General features: G+C 38.6%; 1 protein-coding gene across 7 annotated transcripts in view; it reads right to left on the bottom strand.

The window, feature by feature from the left end:
* MYH10 (myosin heavy chain 10) overlaps positions 1 to 23,269 on the bottom strand; it is a 162,297-nt gene that overhangs the window by 61,957 nt on the left and 77,071 nt on the right. For all 7 annotated transcript variants that reach the window (XM_073234837.1, XM_037027111.2, XM_037027112.2 and 4 more), the window contains 6 exons: positions 22,958 to 23,101; positions 22,615 to 22,710; positions 8,625 to 8,743; positions 7,854 to 8,006; positions 4,913 to 5,086; positions 87 to 260 (listed from right to left, as the gene is read on the bottom strand). In XM_073234837.1, the coding sequence (XP_073090938.1) occupies positions 87 to 260; positions 4,913 to 5,086; positions 7,854 to 8,006; positions 8,625 to 8,743; positions 22,615 to 22,710; positions 22,958 to 23,101 (860 nt within the window). The remainder of the gene's footprint in view (positions 1 to 86; positions 261 to 4,912; positions 5,087 to 7,853; positions 8,007 to 8,624; positions 8,744 to 22,614; positions 22,711 to 22,957; positions 23,102 to 23,269) is intronic.

Genomic DNA, 23,269 nt, shown 5'->3' with positions numbered 1-23,269 from the left:
CATTTATCAGCACATTTGTTAAAACCCTCATCAAATGCCATGAAACTTCGAACACAGTACTTTTAATCAAATTGTTCAACTCTTACCTTCCCTGCATAATGTATAATGCAAAAATCAGCTTTGTCTTTCAGTTGCCGAGGTTTCTGAAACTTGGAGTGGGAACCTTGCTCTTGAACTAGTTTTTCAACAAAGGTTTTATCTGTGGCTTTAGGGAACCAGCACTCTTCATCCAAAAGGGCCAGTACACCAGGAGGGTTAGCCTGATAATGAGAGACAGCAAGATTTGACAAGTTTTTCAGGTCACTTATAAATACCAGGATGTTTTCCTCATTGTGTCTGGCAGTTTAACTTCCAAAACAATTAATGTTTCAAAAAGATCCCTGGAAACCAAATTGCTAGGATAGAAGGTAATGTCCAAAGCATATCTATAATTCAAACACTGAGATCTCAAAACTGCTAAATACATAGTGGTAAGAAGATGGATGAGTAATTTATCTCATCAACTTATAAATATGTAAATTATAAGTAAAACAATTTCAAACAGATGGCCTCCAAAAAAGCAGCAGATAAAAGACTAGTTCCAGAAAGGAACTAGAAGGTGGAGAGATGAAACTCAGTATTTATATTCAATGACAGGTTGGATAAATTATAAAACTTCAACTAGATGGAATGCTTCAGACATCTTATATCCTAATTGATTTAAGTTTGTGTTTATGTGATGATCAAATAAAATGTGCCAACTTCACACTTGATGAAATATTTAAAACTATTATTAAGCAAATAAGGCAAGTTTGTGACGCGAGACTAAATGTACCAATTCTAGGGCTGAAATCACCTTTTAATAATACTGATAATAAAACATATATAAGTAGACTATTACTTAGTAGGGAATATGGAAGGTCATGAAGTAATTTATCAATTACTTCATATATTTGTTTCAGCAAACATTTGAGAGCCTATTTTATTTCACCCAACCAGTTCACTGAAAAAAGACCTGGAGACATGAAGACAGAAGTAGAACTAATACAACTAGGGGTTGCGGGAGGGAGAGGGGAGTGACTGCTAAAAGGCATGACGTTTGTTTCTGGGACAATGAAATGTGGAATTAGATAGCCATAATGGTTGCACAACCAGAGTAAGAACCACTGAGTTATATACTTCGAAAGAGGCAATTTTAGGGCATATGAATTACATCTCAAAAAAAAAAAAAAGCCTACAGCTTGCTATTCTCTGGGAGCTCAAACATCAGTGGAATGACTTTCTTTCTGAAGGTAAGTAGGTGCACATGAAAGCGAAATGAAGCACTTAAATAGCAGTGATTTATTTCACGGTGCTTCTGGATCATCCTTCATTGCCATACTGCAAAGACGGCAAGTCTGTGCCACAAGACTGAAATGAGTTGAGGGCTGAAATCAGCTTTTGGAATAAATCTCTAGTATCAGTTCTCTACAACTCACATGGCCTGTGTATTTACTAGAGAAGAAAGGCTTTATACAAATATTGCTTAAGAAGTCACTAAACATTACAGTGAATACAGATGAAACAGTGTATAATACGGTCAGAGGAAAGTGAGGATCAAACAGCGTATCAGCAGGTTGAAGCTGAGAGAATCCTTCTGCGATGAGCCCCGGTGTGGACACCCTTGCCCTGTGGCTATCTGGTCTGTGGTTCCTCTACCTAAAAGAACTCACAGGGTTCAGGGCAGCTAAAAGAATACTGGAATCAAAGACAACAAGGATCAGGTGATCTTGGAGAAGCCAAGGCTCAGAGTGTACATGACTCAGTGACTACCATTCAGCTGACAACTCTGAGCAAGGGAGTTCCATATTAAGGGAAACATCTGTCTTTCTACCATAATTTTTATATTTTTAATCTCTTAATGAAAACATTTCTAAATTCTGAAGTTGGCTCCTAAGTGTAATTTAATCCTTTCTTGACTCAGTGATAGCACAAGTATGAATACCCATTATTTTTCCTCCTTCATCTTTGATGTTAGGTTCTGTTAATACTTCTTCTTTTAATTGGGGGTTTCTGAAGAACTGCAAGTTTGGGAGACTACATTTCTGTCTGGTGCCAGAGCAATACGTATCAGGGGTTTTGCAGGCAACTTTCTGAACACAGAGGCTAACCTGCTGCCACCCCTCCACAAGCTGGGCCGGGGGCTGGGTTTGTGTGAGAGGAGGTGACATGTGCACAGGATGGCAGGTGCCACCACGGAGTAATGTTTAAGATATTTTCCTCTGAGAAAACTTTGTTCTCACTCTCCATTTTGAAAAACCATCAATGGAGTCGTTATCCCGTATCGTACACATGCTATATAACTTATACTATATAACAATAATAGTTGCCTATTATTATAAACTGATGCGGTTTTAAAAATTTTGTTTTTCCAAAGCCAGATTTTATGTCCCTATGGATAGACAGAATAAGGTAATCCTAAAGAAGTGAGTCAGCACCACATCTGAAGGCCCTCCCTCCCCTTGCTGAGTGGCCTGTCCCTCCATTAGGACTACTGAGGCAGGGCACAGAAAGGTACATTCTGAAGTTCGAGGGGAAGAGCCTCAAAGGGCCAGGAAGGAGGGATGGAGGGAGAGGCAGAGCAGGATGCAGGGAGGGAGCAGGGAAGGGAGGAGGGGGAAGGAAAGGACTTGTTCTGCTCATTGTCCTTCAGCACCTGGGCTTAACTGGTTCCTGTGAATCTCCTGCCCCATCCCAATACCTTCTGAACACCCAGGTAAAATAAAGTTCTGAAAACTGCACTTTCAAGGTGTTGTTCATCTGCTAATTTCTGCCCATAAAATGTAGCCTAGAAATGTTCTTACTCCTTTATAACATCTACAGGTTAAACCCACTGTGACACTGTCAGCCTACCATGGCTTCTGCCTCTTCCCAAGTCAGAGCATCGCTTACGCCAGGTGCCAGGTAACCAGTGAGCTGACACCATGTTTTGTTCTGCTCTCTGGCTTCCAGATCAGGTGCCTGATGATGAGAACCATGCTCTATTCTTGCCATATCCCTACAGTGCTCCCAATCTTTGCATTTTCAGGCTGTATTTAGTATTCAATAAATTCTTGCTGCCTTGATCTTACCCAAATCCAACAATATTTACACTCAATATCTGCAAAACAACTGAAAGTATAAACAGCTAATCCTTTCTGCCTCACCTATTTTTGCTGGGAGCTAATCACTGAAGTTGAAATGTTTACTTTCCCCTATCACTCTCACTTCTGGAGTAAAATTATCATGTGAGAGTCAATAAAAATTGATATATTTTAACCTAGAGGAAAAAATAAAAGCAATTGAGTAACATTAAGAAGAATGTATATTCGTAAGGTTCATTTAAGGGTCACATAACCACATTTAAAACTGTCTGAAGATATTTCATAAAAATATCTACAGAACATATAAAAATATGGTTGATAATTTTCCATCTGGAAGTGTTTGGGTACAATTATTCCTGCAGATACAGCAACTGATTTAGCAACTGTTGTGGGTTCTCTTCCAATCTAAAATGTAAGTGTAGGCACATAGCCGATACATTCTTAAAACAGGACTTTCAGTGTCGTATGGGTACATAAATGTAAGCAGCTCAAACAACAAATCATGGTCAGCAACAGTGCTAATATGAAATATTCCATTCTCTTATTTATATAAATTCCCAAACAATTTTGGGGGTAACAAAGCAGCAGGGAAATAGATTCATGTGTTTATGTACATGTGAGTACGTGGAAGTCACTACTAGTGTGCCCTGAAGTTACTTCTAAATAATAATGCAAGGTACACAGAAGGAGATTCCTCCCAACCACGGTAATCTGAGTTCTCTGAACAACTATAGTGCCTTGGAGGGTAAAATGCGCTCCTGTGTATGAGCCAAATGAAAATTATATTACTTCCCTTAAACCCAAGTTTCTAATGAGCTAGAACTACAGTTCTAACAGGCTGAATGTCTGTGTAGGCTTTTCCATTCCCGGACCTGCCACCACTGCTCTGACTACAGGCCCCACAGCATCCAGGCTCTCCAGGCTCAGCCCTCCGACGCCTTCGGCCTGGAGAGCACAGGCGGCCCCAGAGGCTGTGCAGCACAACCTTGTGTACCGCACAGGAGAAACCCCAGGGCTATTGCTAGCTGGTAGTAGAACAATATGTAAATTACTGATACCAATGCTTAATTATGCTTTAGTTTTCCTATATTTTGGAAGTTAGTAAAATAAAATAAGCAAAGCTACTATCTTATTGAGCAAAAGCTAACAGACAGGGAAAATACAGCTAATCAATATTTGTTTGAGATCAGATGGATGAGAGTTTCATAAGTGAGTGAGTTATACTTCGGTCATTGTATTTCTACAGAACACTAAACCACAAGAAAATAATTTCTGATGCTTCCTAAGAGTGCTATAAAAAATACATCTGCCAAAAAACCTCTGAAACTTCAAATTAAAAAAAAAATCTTTCAAATAAAAACATCTTTATACCTGTAAGGATAAGCTTTAGCTATCTGAAAAATGAATTTACATGACATGTCTTACACTGTGCTAAATGAAATGTCCCTATACTGCCTAGCAAGTGACGCAGGTGGGGCTCTCCACCCTTTGATGGGTGCTGAGGGTTGAAGGTGAAGCAAACGCCACTCCCTGTGGCATGGGCAGTCTGAGGAAGCAGGGGCCATTACCCACCACGACGTTCACATACTCACGGCAGGAATGGGTCTGTAAGAGAAGAGAGCTAAAGGGTCTTCACGGGATGTTATTCACTATTTAAGGTATCTTATCAAAGTATTAAAGTGCTTAGAAAATTTAGATTAGAAAATTATCTAAACACTATTAGACAGGATCATTATAGTTCAGATTATGCCAAAGAAAAAACTCAAACATGAGTATGGACTGAAAGTCAAATAGTAAGTAAACACTCTTACGGGTCTCTCTATGAGGTCAATGCATGGCTGCAGGTCTAATCCAAAATCGATGAAGTTCCACTCGATGCCTTCCCGCTGGTATTCCTCTTGCTCTAGGATAAACATGGTGTGGTTGAACAGCTGCTGCAGCTTCTCATTGGTGTAGTTGATACAAAGTTGTTCGAAGGAGTTCAGCTTTAAGGTTGAAGGAATGGTTTTCCAAACACGGGGAGGGGAGGGACACAGGAATAATTTGTCATGTAGTTATCAAAAGAATTCACTGAAATTATTAATTAGGTGTCAACTACCTTCTCTGTAATGAAGGTTGACAAAACCCAGGGGATCTCTATCAATCTCTGTCACACACTCACACACACACACACTATGGCCATACCACATTGCTGAACTGCTAAAATTAGAAAATAATAAATGACTGAGTCTGCTAATTGAATGGTGTACAAACAAAACAACTCAATTTTTATTAGTGAATGGTTAATGAATAGAAATTAAGAAATAAATGAGAAAGAAAGTGAGAAAAGGAAGAAAAACAAAGAGCCTTGGGAAGGCCAAAGACAGTGAAGCAAGTGTGCCTCCATGAGCTCTGCAGGGTCTAGTGAACAGATGGGTTCTGTCCTATTCTATTCTTTACTTAGGCTATGGGCTCCAAAGCAACTTAAGAAAGAGTAATCTTTTCTCTATAGGTTGTTGTTGAGATCCCAGCCAGGCCTGCAAAGCAAAATGCACTCAGTAAGTATGTAGGTCCAGTTTGCTTTTCTAGGAATTTCCTTTTCTTATCAAATGTTTGATCTTTGCCAATATCAACAGTGAAACTGCATTGCTCTCAAAAGTGAACTTGAGCATCTTTTTGTATGTCACAGACGCTTCTCCATCCTTCTCTGTGAACTCTGCCCATTTTCCTCCTGTGTGCTGACTGGATGAATGGGTGGATGGATGAATTAATAGGCATACTTTTCTTGAAGCAATCACTTTATATATTAGAAATAAGTGATCTTTTTTTTTGCCTCTACGCTGCTCACATGAGTAGCATGTGCCCATAAATAACCTTTTTCATTATAATAAGGGATTCTCAATTAGGGAAGGCTTAAACAGCCTCCAAGGAACAGCTTTTCAATCCGAAAGGCCAGTCTGCTCTTTCACCCAATGGGCGTGCTGTACTATTTTAGATTGAGGTCACGTTAGGAGGGCAGGGGCAGTGTTTGTTGTGCTCAACATCACATTTCTAGTGAGCCACACAAACATTTGTAGACTGATTGTGATTATTCACGTTTTTGTAAATGGCTTTTGCTCTGCCTTAGGACTGTGAGATCTTCTGGCTCTACTTAGCCTGGGTAACTATGAGTAACGGTATTTCTTTTTCAACTGGATTTCTGTTTGTCTTCCATATTTAAGCTACCAACTCTACTTAAAATAATCAATTTGTAATTGGTAATACATGGCATAAGTTTAAAAAGTACAAAGAGCTGCACTGATGGACAGGATGAGTTAAGTCTCACCACAACGACCTACTAGTTCTCCCTGCAGTTGCCAACCGTTGCTGCCTCCTGAGATCCTCCCAGAAATATTCTGTGCTCTCATTAGATTTTTCTTAAGTATAATATATCTTAGAGTCTTTCTCTACCAGTATATAAAGCCACCTCATTCTTTGTAATGGGTACACAGTATTCTACTGTATGGATGCATCACAATTAATTGAGCCAATCTCCTAATGGTGGACATTCAGGATTGTTCTTTTTTTCCCATGATAAATAGTGCTCATAAACGGTCCTCCATTTTTAGCATTTATAAACATTTTTCTGTCTATGGATTCATATGTCAAAACCATAGTTCTTGAAATTCTATATTTTATATCTTTTAATAACCTTTTTCATGTCTTTTTCAGAATTCTACTCCCTATTCTTCATTTATTCATTTATTTTTCAAATTAGTTTTAGAGGAAGGTTACCTAGTCCTCCTATACCCCTAAAGATTCCTATTAATAGGTTTTAAACAAGTATGTTCAATTTATAGATAAATTTGGGGAAGATATACACCTTTATGGTGCTGAACATACCCATCTAAAAACAAGGTATATTCAACTCTTCTGTTGTTTTTCACAGAAGCATTATAAAGGCATCTTCAACTAAATCTGGCCCATTTCTTCTTAAATTTCTTCTTAGGTATTTCATCTGTTTTTGCTGTAGTTCAAATGAGGATCCTTTCATTATTTTTTGATTATTTATATATAGGAAGGTGACAGATTTTTTTTAATGTGATTTTTACCCTGCAACCTTTCATGATTTCTCATCATTAACAAATCAATTCATAATAAAGCAATCTCAAAGAGTGGGAGTGGCAGTTCAGTGGATAAAACTCTTATATGAGGGCAGACTTAGAATTTTAAAGGGGTTTATTATAAAACAAGACAGATTCAATACCCAATAGTGGCCAAAGTAGCACACTGATACCAAGAAGTACTTAATTTAGTATTTGTTCCTTACTACATAACACAGTCTATCAACGGAGAGATAAAGATATACATTTTTAGGATATCAAATGTTATCAACTGTTCCACAAAACTGAAGAAGGTGTGTGACAAATTCTCTCCCACATGGAACTAACTAGACTTACTCTCGTATGCTGGGGCAAGTTAGCTGAGGCTGGGAGCTTCTCCTCCCAGTATGCTTAACTGTTACCACTGCAGACACCTTCCACGACTCAGCTCTCTAAAGTTGGCCTCCCCACCTCTTCCTCTCACAGCACCCCTTTCACTTCATTGTTCACAAATCTGCGAATTTGCTGGTTATTCATCATTTGTTGTTTCTCCATTAGAATGGCAGGGACTGTACCTGCTTATCTGCCATTACGTCATGGTGCTTGGCACTGCACCTGGTACGTAACAAGCCTTAATTAATATCTGTTAAAAGAATAAGCAGGAGGAAGAGTGGGAAGGAGAGGGGCATACCTCAAAAATTTCGAATCCAGCAATATCCAGGATTCCAATGAAAGATGCTCCCTGACGTTTGGTCCGATCCAGAGCTTTATTGATACGGTGAACAAGCCAGCGAAAGAGTCGCTCGTAGGTAGCTTTTGCCAATGCTTCTACAGCAAAATCTGCCTGTAATTACACAACACCAACCTTTTAGTCTGGAAACAGTCTCAGTATTAATAGCTATTATATGGAGTTTAATGTTCTACAGTACTTAAAAAACTGAAAATAAATAGCACTTACTGCTTAATCATGTCTCAATTTTACACATCAACACAGGATATTAGTACAATTACATGTAAACTGGAGAGAATCACTTTAGGGGAAGGGACGCCCAGTAAAAATAAACTCTTTCTTATGCCCCTGGGGCCCTGGGTAGCATATCTGCCTAGTCCTGAAGGAGTCCACCGCTGGCGCGGGGCCACGCAGGGACACGGAAGCAGCATGCCCTGCTGCCGGGCAGGCTCCCGAGGTGCGCAGCTTTGCCTCTTGGATAACCCATCTACCTGGGCACAACCCAGATGGTATTTCAAGTTTACTTTTTTAAAAAGTCACTTTTTAAAATTTTCTGGGAAAGAAAAACAAAAACAGAAAGCTACAGGAGAGAAAAAATACTCTACAGTATTCCAAAGAAACATCCATACAATAGAGCTTTGACTGATTCCTTTTGTTAAGTGCCAACGAGAAGGTCTCATGACCAGTTTATCATTCAAACAAATGTGGGATAACAATTAACGTAAAGCTTACTTGTTCTTTGGTCTGTGCTTTCTGCACGTAGTCTCGGCCAACCTTGATCCGGGGGGTCAGTATAGCCCGAGTAAACTCCATCACATTCATCCCAAGGAGATGGCAGAGTTTCTGTGCAACTGGAGTGTAAGAAGTCTCCTGAATTCTAGATACCTACTTATGGTGTCTAGTCACAATATATTGAATAAACACTTGAAACCCTTAGTAATCATTAAATTATATAAAGAAATAAACTAAATGAAAGTCTTAAAGTTAGACAAGTTTTAGGTCTGATGAAAAAATACCTTTATCCTTTCAAATTATTAACACTCATCCTCAGTCTTTAAGAGATTGTTCATCAGCAGTTACTTATTCTGGGTAGTTTAATGCAAGAACCCACAGATAATGCCCAGAGTAGAGAAAATACTGTTGAAAATTGTTTCAATCATGTTACCAAGAAAACTGGTTGTGCTCATGTAATGATCCTAATATTTTAGTAGGCAACAACTCTAAAGGTTTTTAAAAAGTAATTATGTGACTATATGACTAATGCAAAACACTCAATAAACAGCTGCTAGTTTTGTTACTGTTGCTTCTCATCTGCATTAGGGCTCCTACCTCACCTGAAGTTCACTGTCTAGTATTATCAACATGCAACAAGCGTACAAATTATTAGAATTAATTTCTGATTGAGTGTTAAAATAACATAAAATTCTGAAAGAGTAATAAGCATGTGGTGGAGATCTATTAGAAGTAAAACTTACCCAAGTTCTTATTTCAAAGACCCGCATCCTACCACTCTGATCCAGGCTGACTGCCAGCAACCTACAGCAGCCCTGTACGGGCAGGGCGGGCTGTGCCGCAGGGATGCATCCTTTGGTTTGTGAGTCCCCTTGCTGGCTTTTACCAACTACTGCCTCCACTACTAGGTCCTGGTTCCTTTTAGTTAATGTATGTGGTAAGTATTGAATGGGAAATTGAAAAATACAAGTAAGTACAAAATGCAAATTGCCTACATTCCTTTGTTTTGTATTGTGAGAAACATTATTTAAGCAGCTAAAAATTTTACTTCATAGTATGGTTATCTTGGTTTACTTCATTATAAGGATATTTTAAGGTAGCTCCCATTTTTTGCCATTAACATGTTAAGGCATAGATCTCTCTGCATGTTCTGTTCTGCTGTGTGCCTTACTCCCCTTCCTGAGAATCTCTATGTACTTCGAAGGGCCAGGCTTAGTCAAAAGTTCCCAAAGTAAAATGACACATAATCATTAATTAAAGCCTAGTTAATAGAAAACTTACTGGTCATCTGGGCATTGGCTTTATGATGTTATTATAAAGAAATGTGTCTCAATGTTAAACAGACACATCAGAACTTATTTTATAGAAAGCTGGCACCTTGGGTGGCTAAATGCTTACTGTAGGACTTCCTACAGGGGTGGGTAGGAACAGAGCAGAATGAATGGGGCAAGGGAACAGAGTAGAAGAGATGGGGCTGGGTGGGAACAAATCAAAGCGAAGCACATTGTCCTACAGTCTGACTTTTAGAATAATGTCTATGTTTCATACTTTGTTTTTCAATAAACAAAGTGAAAAAGGATTGTGGTGGTAGTGGTGGAGGACCCAAAATGCAATACCAACAGAAATAAATGAAGCTGCCCACATTACACATGAAAAACACAGCCACAGAAGGCATGAGGAAAAATAAAAATAGTATCTTGACTGCCTGCTCTAATGCTGAAGAACCATACACGAATCCTATACACTAATTACCAGGTTTGTCTTCCAGAGGGGTATGGGTTAATGACTCTGAAGCTAATATAATGTGTATTCTAGGTGTGAACAAATAAGCAATATACTATATGTAGTAAGAGTCGGATTTCTTACTGTCAGAGAAAGGAATTTCAAATAAAGAAAAGGAGATGTTAGAATGAACCTGGTAGTGTTGGATCAAAATTGGAGGTATCAGTATGAAACCATAGTTTTAAATATACATACATGGAAATAGTCACAGGAGTGTCTGTGTGTGTATATATTTGTGAGTATGTATGCATGTATGTATATATGAAAATGTACTCTGAAATGAGTTAGAAACAATGAGACCCTAGTACCACTGAGTACAACCAGCACCTAGATATTGGTTTTCTAAATACCTTTCTTCAATATGAAGAAACCCTAGAGAAATGGGCAATTCCAGGGTCTGGGCAGGGAAGAAAACAACATGAGTTGGGAACAGTTGGTGGTACCTTAAGGTAAGAAATTGCTTTAAAAAAAAAGTGACAAGAGTCATGTCAAAATACCCAAGAGCTAACCTGAAGGGGTTCCCAATTCCTAATGGCCAAATTAAAGACAAGAATAAATAGAGTGGATTATAAACCCACAGAATAAGAATCTATGTGTCTACACTGATATAAACAATTAAATGAATGAAATAGTGAAAGCTATTCCTTACAGCAGAATTTCAGGGAATAAATATAAAAGAATGATGTAAATAGAAAATCACCACTTGACAATCACCATAAGCAATACTTGTTTCAGGTAAGAACCATCAATGGATGCTAAGACTAGTAGAAGAAAGATTCTGAAGAGAAACAGGGCATTTTCTTATTCTTAAAGTATCTCCCTCCCTCTACCAAATACTTAACACAAAGGGAAAAACAGTAATCTGATAGTGGAGAACCTGGTGGATACCACCTTAAGCAAGTGATGAAAGTTAATGCCACCAACAATGACACAAATGGACATAAGCCTCCTGATAGGGTTTGCCAAGGACAAAACATCAGTTCTGTGGTATTTTTAACCTGAATTTAATCAGGAAGAAACATCAGACAAACCCAAACTGAGGAATATTTTACAATAACTGGCCAGTATTCTTCAAAAGTGTCAAGGCCATGCAAGACAACGAAACTCTGAGGAACTGTTCCAGATTAAAGGAAACTAAGAAGCCATCAAAATTCAGTGCAGTGTGACCCTTGATCTGCAAGGGACATTTGTGGGAGAGTGGACAAAATTTGAATAAGACTGTGGAAAACAACAGATATAACAGTATCTATGTAGAACAGATAATAGTATCCATGTTAATTTCCTGATTTGATCATCTTACTATGGTTACACAAGGTGTTATGAGTTGGAGGATGTGACTGAAGGATACATGGGAAATTTTTGTACTAATTCTTGCAACTGTTTTCTAAGTTTGAACAAAACCAAATTAACAGTTTTTAAAAACATGCTGCTCAGAAGACATTGGGAGTTCATTTTAGGGGCCCCATTATCAAAACTTTAAAGACCACTAGGAAAATGAGTTCCCTTATTATGTAACTGCCTCACATTTTCCACTTCTAGCTTTATCACCTTCTTACTTGCCATTTACGTTTGGGGAAAAATGTCAAATTCAATCTAAAAGGTAATAATTAGTCAATATAGTTCTGCAAGCAATTCTGAAAGTCCTTTAACGGAGGAGCGTTTAAACATTTTAGCATTACTGACAAACGACATGGCTCGTCCTGTAGAGGTTCTTATCTAACACGCTCCTTGTTCTCTGATCTGTAGATTGGTGGTTAGATTCTGGCAGTCTCATTTTTCTTTTTCATTTTTGTTTTTTAAACACTAATAATGACTTTAATCCCTCAATTCTCATTTGATGTGCTTGCAGTTTCTTTTTGGACTTTATCAAGTTTAAATTGTCTTATATCCAAACCTAATAAGGAAAATGTGCTCTTCCTTTGTTTCATTATTGTATGTAATGCATTTCTGCGGCTGGACCTAACCTTCACTTCAGAATTTGTGGTGCTTTCAGCACTACCAGTTAATAGCTATCTGCTGTTACCTTCACTACTTCATCTTTGGGAGATGAAGGGTGGAATGTGGCAGGACTGATATGTCAATAAAGGGAATTTGTTTCCAACTCTAGTACTTTAGACTAAATCTGTGTTTTAAATTGGCATTTTGGCACCAATATGTAAAAATGCCATGGAAAATTATTGTAAAATAAAATATTAGTAACCTGATGAAATAAGCAGTCACAAAAGACAAATACTGTATGACTTCACCTGGATGAGATATCTAGAGCAGTCAAACTCATACACACAAAGTAGAATGGCAGCTGTCAGCGGCTCGAGATAGAGGGAAATGGGGAATAGTTAATGGATACAGAGTTTATGGCTTCTGATTCTAAGATGGAGCATTTTGGAGACTGGATGCAGAATAATGTGAATGTACTGTGAACATACATTACTGAACTGTACACTTAAAATGGCTAATTTTATGTTAATGTGTACTGCACCATAACTGAAACACTAAAAAATATTATAACCTGAAAAACTCTGGTAAGAGATAGAAAGTAGTAATATGACCAATACTAAAAAAAAATTCCAAATACACATGCCCACTTCAAGCCCTTATTTTGATCCTGAGTCAAGCACCAGAATGACGTACATACAAATGAAATGTTTGTGATTTGCATCAAAATAATCCAGTAAAGGGGAATTGGGAGGTGATATAAATGAAATAAGGCAGGCCACCAGTTGGTGATTATCTAAGCCAGGTGACAAAAATGAGGTAGTTCTTTACACTTCTCTGGTACATATGTTTAAATTTTACTGTAATTAAAAAGTAAAGGCACTGAGACACTGCAACATGAACAAATGTTAACTGACTGCTACCTAACAAAGGCAATGATTTGTAAAATGTTACTTACAGTAAGCGGCAATTTTTTAAAGCCTTTCACACAGTTCGGAAGAGATTTATTTTACTTCCATTATTGCTGTTGTGATGAATAGGAATGAAGCAATGACAGTGAAGCTCTTTTAATTTTTTTTTAAAACAATTGATTTGTAAATGAATCAGGAAGGAAAGAAATAAGAAAAAAAGAGAAAGAACGGAATAAAAGAATACACAAGGAAAAAGAAGAAAAGGGGGCAAGCCCTTGGCATTATATTTCCAGACTTTCAGGGAAATTTTCAAATGCCATAGTCTATAAAATCTTAAGCAGAGGCAGAGCAAAGATGTCGGCGTGAGTAGAGAAGCTGAAATCTCCTCCCAAAACCACATATATCTATGAAAATATAACAAAGACAACTCTTCCTAGAATAAAGACCAGAGGACACAGGACAACATCCAGACCACATCCACACCTGCGAGAACCCACTGCCTCGCAAAGGGGGTAAGATATAAACCCTGGCCTGGCGGGTCCCGAGCGCCCCTCCCCTCAGCTCCTGGCAGGAGGAGAGAGGTCTGAGCGGGAGAGAGAAGGAGCCCAGGACTGCTGAACACCACCGGAGGCCGGCGTCGGAGGACAAAAGAAAAGCAAGTGGCCATCCTTTTTTTTTTTTGTTGTTGTTGTTTTGTTTTGGCGAGCGCTTTTTGGAAGTCTTAAAGGGATAGGGACCCCAATACTAGGGAAACAGGGCAGCAAGACTGGTGAGCGGGTGCCCGAGGCTGGCGCCGGAGAATAAAGACAAACAAGCAGCCATTTTTTTTGTGTGTGTGTGTGTATGTGGGCGTTGTTTTGTTTTAGCGGGTGCTTTTTGGAAGTCTTAAAGGGGCAGGGCGGGACACTTAGTCCAGAGGAAGGGAATCCGGGGATCTCTGGGCACTCTAACCCCCTGGGCTGCAGGGAGCACTGAGGCCCCTTATGGAGATAAATAGCCTCCCGGCTGCTCCCCCTCCAATGCAACTCCACCACTTTGGAGTAGCAGCTCGTGCCAGGCCACGCTCACAGGCACAGCGGACCTAAACTCCACAGCAGCCAGACAGGAAGCAGAAGCCCTGTCTGCACGCAGCTACCCAGCACAAGCCACTAGAGGTCGCTATTCTCCCAGGAGAGGAAGGCCACAAACCAACAAATAGGGAAGTTCTTCCAGCCGTCACTAGTCCCAGCTCTGCAAACTATTCCTATCACCATGAAAAGACAAAATTACAGGCAAACCAAGATCATAGAGACACCAGAGGAGACAGACCTAAACAGTCTTCCTGAAAAAGAATTCGAAATAAAAATTGTAAACATGCTGACAGAGATGCAGAGAAATACGCAAGAGAAATGGGATGAAGTCTGGAGGGAGATCACAGATGCCAGAAAGGAGATAACAGAAATGAAACAGACTCTGGAAGGATTTATAAGCAGAATGGATAAGATGCAAGAGGCGATTGATGGAATTGAAACCAGAGAACAGGAACGCATAGAAGCTGACATAGAGAGAGATAAAAGGATCTCCAGGAATGAAACAATATTAAGAGAATTGTGTGACCAATCCAAAAGGAACAATATCCGTATTATAGGGGTACCAGAAGAAGAAGAAAGAGGAAAAGGGATGGAAAGTATCTTGGAAGAAATAATTGCTGCAAACTTGCCCAAACTGGGGGAGGAAATAATCGAACAGACCACGGAAATACACAGAACCCCCAACAGAAAGGATCCAAGGAGGACAACACCAACACACATAATAATTAAAATGGCAAAGATCAAGGACAAGGACAGAGTTTTAAAGGCAGCTAGAAAGAAAAAGGTCACCTATAAAGGAAAACCCATCAGGCTAACATCAGACTTCTCGACAGAAACCCTACAGGCCAGAAGAGAATGGCATGATATATTTAATGCAATGAAACAGAAGGGCCTTGAACCAAAGATACTGTATCCAGCATGACTATCATTTAAATATGAAGGAGGGATTGAACAATTCCCAGACAAGCAAAAGCTGAGGGAATTTGCTTCCCACAAACCACCTCTAAAGGACATCTTACAGGGACTGCTCTAGATGGGAGCACTCCTAGAAAGAGCACAAAACAAAATACCCAACATATGAAGAATGGAGGAGGAGGAATAAGAAGGGAGAGAAGAAAAGAATCTCCAGACAGTATATATAACAGCTCAATAAGCGAGCTAAGTTAGGCGGTAAGATACTAAAGAGGCTAACCTTGAACCTTTGGTAACCATGAATTTAAAGCCTGCAATGGCAATAAGTATATATCTTTCAATAGTCACCCTAAATGTAAATGGACTGAATGCACCAATCAAAAGACACAGAGTAATAGAATGGATAAAAAAGCAAGACCCATCTATATGCTGCTTACAAGAAACTCACCTTAAACCCAAAGATAAGCATAGACTAAAAGCCAAGGGATGGAAAAACATATTTCAGGCAAACAACAGTGAGAAGAAAGCAGGGGTTGCAGTACTAATATCAGACAAAATAGACTTCAAAACAAAGAAAGTAACAAGAGATAAAGAAGGACACTACATAATGATAAAGGGCTCGGTCCAACAAGAGGACATAACCATTCTAAATATATATATGCACCCAACACAGGAGCACCAGCATATGTGAAACAAATACTAACAGAACTAAAGGGCATTCATTTTAGGAGACTTCAACACACCACTCACCCCAAAGGATAGATCCACCAGGCAGAAAATAAGTAAGGACACAGAAGCACTGAACAACACAGTAGAGCAGATGGACCTAATAGACATCTATAGAACTCTACATCCAAAAGCAACAGGATACACATTCTTCTCAAGTGCATATGGAACATTCTCCAGAATACACCACATACTAGCACACAAAAAGAGCCTCAGCAAAATCCAAAATATTGAAATTCTACCAACCCATTTTTCAGACCACAAAGGTATAAAAGTAGAAATAAATTCTACAAAGAAAAAAAAAAGCCTCACAAACACATGGAGGCTTAACAACATGCTCCTAAATAATCAATGGATCAACAAACAAATTAAAATACAGATCAAGGAATATATAGAAACAAATGACAACAACAACACTAAGCCCCAACTTCTGTGGGACGCAGCGAAAGCAGTCCTAAGAGGAAAGTATATAGCGATCCAGGCACACTTGAAGAAGGAAGAACAATCCCAAATGAATAGTCTAACATCACAATTATCGAAACTGGAAAAAGAAGAACAAATGAGGCCTAAAGTCAGCAGAAGGAGGGACATAATAAACATCAGAGAAGAAACAAAAAAATTGAGAATAAAACAATAGCAAAAATCAGTGAAACCAAGAGGTGGTTCTTTGAGAAAATAAACAAAATAGATAAGCCTCTAGCCAGACTTATTAAGAGAAAAAGAGAATCAACACACATCAACAGAATCAGAAACGAGAATGGAAAAATCACGACAGACTCCACAGAAATACAAAGAATATTAAAGACTACTATGAAAACCTATATGCCAACAAGCTGGAAAACCTAGAAGAAATGGACAACTTCTTAGAAAAATACAACCTTCCAAGAAGACTGACCAAGGAAGAAACACAAAAGTTAAACAAACCAATTACGAGCAAAGAAATTGAAACGGTAATCAAAAAACTACCCAAGAACAAAGCACCCGGGCCGGATGGATTTACCTTGGAATTCTATCAGACGTACAGAGAAGACATAATACCCATTCTCCTTAAGGTTTTCCAAAAAATAGAAGAGGAGGGAATACTCCCAAACTCATTCTATGAAGCCAACATCACCCTAATACCAAAACCAGGCAAAGACCCCACCAAAAAAGAAAATTACAGACCAATATCCCTGATGAATGTAGATGCAAAAACACTCAACAAAATATTAGCAAACTGAATTCAACAGTATATCAAAAGGATCATAAACCATGACCAAGTGGGATTCATCCCAGGGATGCAAGGATGGTACAACATTAGAAAATCCATCAACATCATCCACCACATCAACAAAAAGAAGGACAAAAACCACATGATCATCTCCACAGATGCTGAAAAAGCATTTGACAAAATTCAACATCCATTCATGATAAAAACTCTCAGCAAAATGGGAATAGAGGGCAAGTACCTCAACATAATAAAGGCCATATATGATACACCCACAGCCAGCATTATACTGAACAGCGAGAAGCTGAAAGCATTTCCTCTGAGATCGGGAACCAGACAGGGATGCCCACTCTCCCCACTGTTATTTAACATAGTACTGGAGGTCCTAGCCATGGCAATCAGACAAAACAAAGAAATACAAGGAATCCAGATTGGTAAAGAAGAAGTTAAACTGTCACTATTTGCAGATGATATGATACTGTACATAAAAAACCCTAAAGACTCCACTCCAAAACTACTAGAACTGATATCAGAATACAGCAAAGTTGCAGGATACAAAATTAACACACAGAAATCTGTAGCTTTCCTATACACTAACAATGAACCAAAAGAAAGAGAAATCAGGAAAACAATTCCATTCACAATTGCATCAAAAAGAATAAAATACCTAGGAATAAATCTAACCAAAGAAGTGAATGACCTATACTCTGAAAACTACAAGTCACTCTTAAGAGAAATTAAAGGGGACACTAACAAATGGAAAATCATCCCATGCTCGTGACTAGGAAGAATCAATATCATCAAAATGGCCATCCTGCCCAAAGCAATAGACAGATTTGATGCAATCCCTATCAAATTACCAGCAACATTCTTCAATGAACTGGAACAAATAATTCAAAAATTCATATGGAAACACCAAAGACCCCAAATAGCCAAAGCAATCCTGAGAAAGAAGAATAAAGTAGGGGGGATCTCACTCCCCAACTTCAAGCTCTACTATAAAGCCATAGTAATCAAGGCAACTTGGTACTGGCACAAGAACAGAGCCACAGACCAATGGAACAGACTAGAGAAACCAGACATTAACCCAAACATATATGGTCAATTAATATTTGATAAAGGAGCCATGGACATACAATGGCAAAATGACAGTCTCTTCAACAGATGGTGCTGGCAAAACTGGACAGCTACATGTAGGAGAATGAAACTGGACCATTGTCTAACCCCATATACAAAGGTAAACTCAAAATGGATCAAAGACCTAAATGTAAGTCATGAAACCATTAAACTGTTGGAAAAAAACATAGGCAAAAACCTCTTAGACATAAACATGAGTGACCTCTTCTTGAACATATCTCCCCGGGCAAGGAAAGCAACAGCAAAAATGAGCAAGTGGGACTACATTAAGCTGAAAGGCTTCTGTACAGAGAAAGACACCATCAATAGAACAAAAAGGAACCCTACAGTATGGGAGAATATATTTGAAAATGACACATCCGATAAAGGCGTGACGTCCAGAATATATAAAGAGCTCACAAGCCTCAACAAAGAAAAAACAAATAATCCAATTAAAAAATGGGCAGAGGAACTGAACAGACAGTTCTCCAAAAAAGAAATACAGATGGCCAACAGACACATGAAAAGATGCTCCACATCGCTAATTATCAGAGAAATGCAAATTAAAACTACAATGAGGGATCACCTCACACCAGTAAGGATGGCTGCCATCCAAAAGACAAACAACAACAAATGTTGGCGAGGCTGTGGAGAAAGGGGAACCCTCCTACACTGCTGGTGGGAATGTAAATTATTTCAACCATTGTGGAAAGAAGTATGGAGGTTCATCAAAATGCTCAAAACAGACCTACCATTTGACCCAGGAATTCCACTCCGAGGAATTTACCCTAAGAACGCAGCAATCAAGTTTGAGAAAGAGAGATGCACTCCTATGTTTATCGCAGCACTATTTACAATAGCCAAGAATTGGAAGAAACCTAAATGTCCATCGGTAGATGAATGGATAAAGAAGATGTGGTACATATACACAGTGGAATACTACTCAGCCATAAGAAGTGGAAAAATCCAACCATTTGCAGCAACATGGATGGAGCTGGAGAGTATTATGCTCAGTGAAATAAGCCAAGCGGAGAAAGAGAAATACCAAATGATTTCGCTCATCTGTGGAGTATAAGAACAAAAGTAAAACTGAAGGAACAAAACAGCAGCGGAATCACAGAACCCAAGAATATACTAACAGGTACCAAAGGGAAAGGGACTGGGGAGGATGGGTGTGTAGGGAGGGATAAGGGGGGGGAAGAAGAAGAGGGGTATTAAGATTAGCATGCATGGGGGGGTGGGAGAAAGGGTAGGGCTGTACAAGACAGAGAAGACAAGTAGTGATTCTACAACATTTTGCTATGCTGATAGACAGTGACTGTAAAGGGGTTTATAGGGGGGACCTGGTATAGGGGAGAGCCTTGTAAACATAGTATTCTTCATGTAAGTGTAGATTAAAGATAACAAAAAAAAAAAAACAGAAAGAGAAGGGGGATTACTCCCTGATAGGATAAAACTAACTGTAAATCAATGATTAATGCATGCTTTAAATATCCTTGATTTTGATCACTTAAAGGGTGTCAGGTGATCGGCTATGGAGGTACAGTTTTCTAATAATATTCCTGTCTCTTAAAAAAAAAAAAAAGCAGTTCCTGTATGGTGACTTCCAATGAGTTCTACACAATGGTATAAAGGGCATATCAAAGTGTGGGCAAAGGGTCTGTTTGTGTTTATACAGAGGATCAAAGCCTAATTTGGCTACACAGAAAATGAACTAAGATATGATATGAAGAAGAACTTCCAACATCAGTACTCTCTGGAAGAGTCATACCAGAAGATGATCATGAAAAAACCTCAACAAAGATCCAGGCGATGCTGCAGTTGTAGCTGCATTCATCCCACTGGTTCCTGGACTTGCCATTGGAATGAAGAAGGAGATATTTAAGCTGGCCTGTGCATACAGTAAAACAACAAATTTGACTGGATCTATACTGTTGGAACTCAACCAAGAATTAGGAGAAGTGCAAGTTGTAGCGCTCCAAACTCTTACAACTACAGACTATCTACTGTTAAAAGAACATATGGGATGTGAATAGTTCCCAGGAATGGGTTGTTTTAATTTGTCTGATTTCTCCCAGACTGTTCAAGTACAGTTGGACAATATCCATTATATCATAGACAAATTTTCACAAATGCCTAGGGTGCCTAACTGGTTTTCTTGGCTTCACTGGAGATGACTCATAATTATAGATCTACTTTGGTTATGTAACTGTATTCCTATTATGTTAATGTGTGTGTGCAATTTAATTAGAGTTTAAAACCTATACATGCTTAAGTTACTCTACAAGAAGATATGTCAAAGAAATAATCAATCTTCTCATGTTTTCTTCCATCTGCTACCTCTATAGCTTTTCTTCTTCCTTCCTAATTACAACCCTTTAATAGAATTCGTGCCTCATATCAAATTCACCGAGTATCATAATTCCTCTAAGTGGTAAAGATACCTCAAGACAAATGCTGGGCATAGAAGCCACAGGGCATAAATCTGTAAAGAAGTAAAAAGCTAACCTTTTCAAACAATATGGCTTCTCTCTCACTTACCAACTTTACATTTCCCTGTATGGCCCCGGAAGATGACTGGTTAGCCAGAGACGGGTAAGATTCCTCAAGGGATGAACAACCTAAGACAGGCACAGTCGCAGGGGGGCCATCAGGTGAGAAATTGGGGATCAACAGAGGTGAGGCTTAGAACCTCACCCCCCCTGTTTTGAGAGAAATCTTCTGCATCTGTGGATGTTTCACTGCCCTTGTCTAGCTTGGATTAACACATAGTCTACAGGCACACACCTGATCATGTACATTTGCTCTCTTAGAACACTAAACTATGTTTTCTACCTTTATCTTGCATCTACCTACCACTTCAGCATTTTATTAAAAATAATAATAATAATAATAATAATAATAATAAAGGGAGAAATGTGGGATTCACAGATAAATCAAGTATAAAAATCAAACAAATATTCATATTTGACCTGATTGTTTATAGTTCATAATGAGTGATCAAAACCGAAAGTTTTTGTGATGACTGCCCTTGTACTGTTCACCATGTAAGAACTTATTCACTATGTAAGAATTTGTTCACCATGTAAGAACTTGTTCGTTATGCTTCAGAAGATTGGAGACTGACGAGAATTAGGCTGGGGGTGGATTATTGATTGTGCATTGAGCATTGACTCCCCTATACAGAATTTTATTGTTGTTAACAACCATTTGATCAATAAATATGAGAGATGCCCTCTCAAAAAATAAAAAATAAAAAAAATCTTAAGCAAAAGTAACAAACCACGGGTATTAAAAAGGAAGAAAAACAAAACTAACCACCACAAGTTAAGTTATTAACAAAACCAATTAGAAAACACTGTTTTTTCAAGTAGAAACACATTGGCCTGCCTCATCTTTTAGATGTGATCCTCTTCCATGGGTCATTTTAAGGTTTCAAAGCAAAGCTACATACTAATACATTCCTTGCTCTAACTCTTAAATTTCCTGATTTTTTTTTCACATTTAACCATGTGAAAGTATATAGAGGAAATAAGCCCATATGTCAATCAAACTACTTTGATTGAATGACACACTTAATGTCCCAGAAATGCAAAGCTCCAGGATGAGGTGCAAGGCTTGGTCAGAAAATGATTATGACGAAGCATCAGGAGAGGGACAGGTCCCTTAAAAAGTTTACACAGAACTAAATGGTTAACAAACCTCAACTTGGTATAAAAAAGGACTATTTCTAGAGCAGATAATGTGATTTATGGCAGCCTTCACTGTCCATGGTAGTCATATTTGGGTAATCAAACAAATGTACAGATTCCTCATTTTAATTTTTGTCCCCAGATCACAGGAAGCAGAACTCACATGCCTGCAAATATATTTTTTTGGTTCATAAAGTTTTATTCCTGACTGGTATAAATTTAAATCAATTTTCAACATTTGAAACCTAGAAGACTTCATATTAAAATCTAGATTTCTTCGAAAACTCAATTATACTTGGCAACACTGGGCCTATTGTCCTGGCAAGGTAACAACTGCAAGAACTCAGCGGTGGCGGCTCCCTTTCAGATGAGCTGCATGGTCCCTTCAGCTTACCTGCCCTCCCTCCCCAGGTCCTGATGCCTCCCAGGGCTCTGCAGTGCCTCAACTGACACTTTAGGGCTACACCATCATCTTTCCTCATTTATGGAATCGGACTGCCCCACATGCAGGCACATAGGGCTGCCACTCCACTTGAGTGCTGCTGGAAATGCTTCAGGAGTGCTTTTATGCTTGCACTGTATCATGTTCTTAGAGAACATAACAAACCATCTCAACAAAAATAAAACTGAAGAGCTTACCTGTATTTTCTGGCATGGAGGCTTGATCAGTATTTCGCTCCTTTTTGAAGGAAATATTTCCAAACTGTAGTACTGAAGATACTACTTTAAGCATTGCTTTATGTTGATATAAACAGAAAAAAAATTATTAAAAATTTTGCATTAAATGTAGCAGAGACATACTCTAATTTACTTTATGCTAAGAATTAGCTATACAAAACTTTTCAGTAAGCTATCTCAGGATTTCATAAAATTACAGGCAGTACTCATTAGTTTCTCAATCATTTTCTAGTTTAGGTTATTTATTCCCAATTTAAAAGTCTTAGTTAACTGAGCATCAGAATTTTAGAGAAATCATACATACACAGAATCTCTTCATGAGAGAAGCCCATTATATGCATTGCTTCCATTGTCTCCTGAAAGTTATCTTTGTCTTGCTGTCCCGGAATGGGAATATAGCCATTAGAGAGAAATCTGTAGTTATTAAATCCTTCAAGGAGCAAATCAGCTAGAAGAAAATACAATGGCATACAATTTAATAAATACTCACCACATAGTAAGGCATACCCACATTCACACTGGACTGACATTACAGGACAGTGGCTTACCACTCTTTCCATCACCACCAAATGCTTTTTACCCCCATACTTTCTCTTTCTTTATGTATTCATGTTAA

This window comes from Manis javanica, chromosome 4 (genome assembly GCF_040802235.1).
Source record: "Manis javanica isolate MJ-LG chromosome 4, MJ_LKY, whole genome shotgun sequence".
Classification (NCBI taxonomy): Eukaryota; Metazoa; Chordata; class Mammalia; order Pholidota; family Manidae; genus Manis; species Manis javanica.
This window is presented reverse-complemented; position numbering and strand designations above follow the sequence as displayed.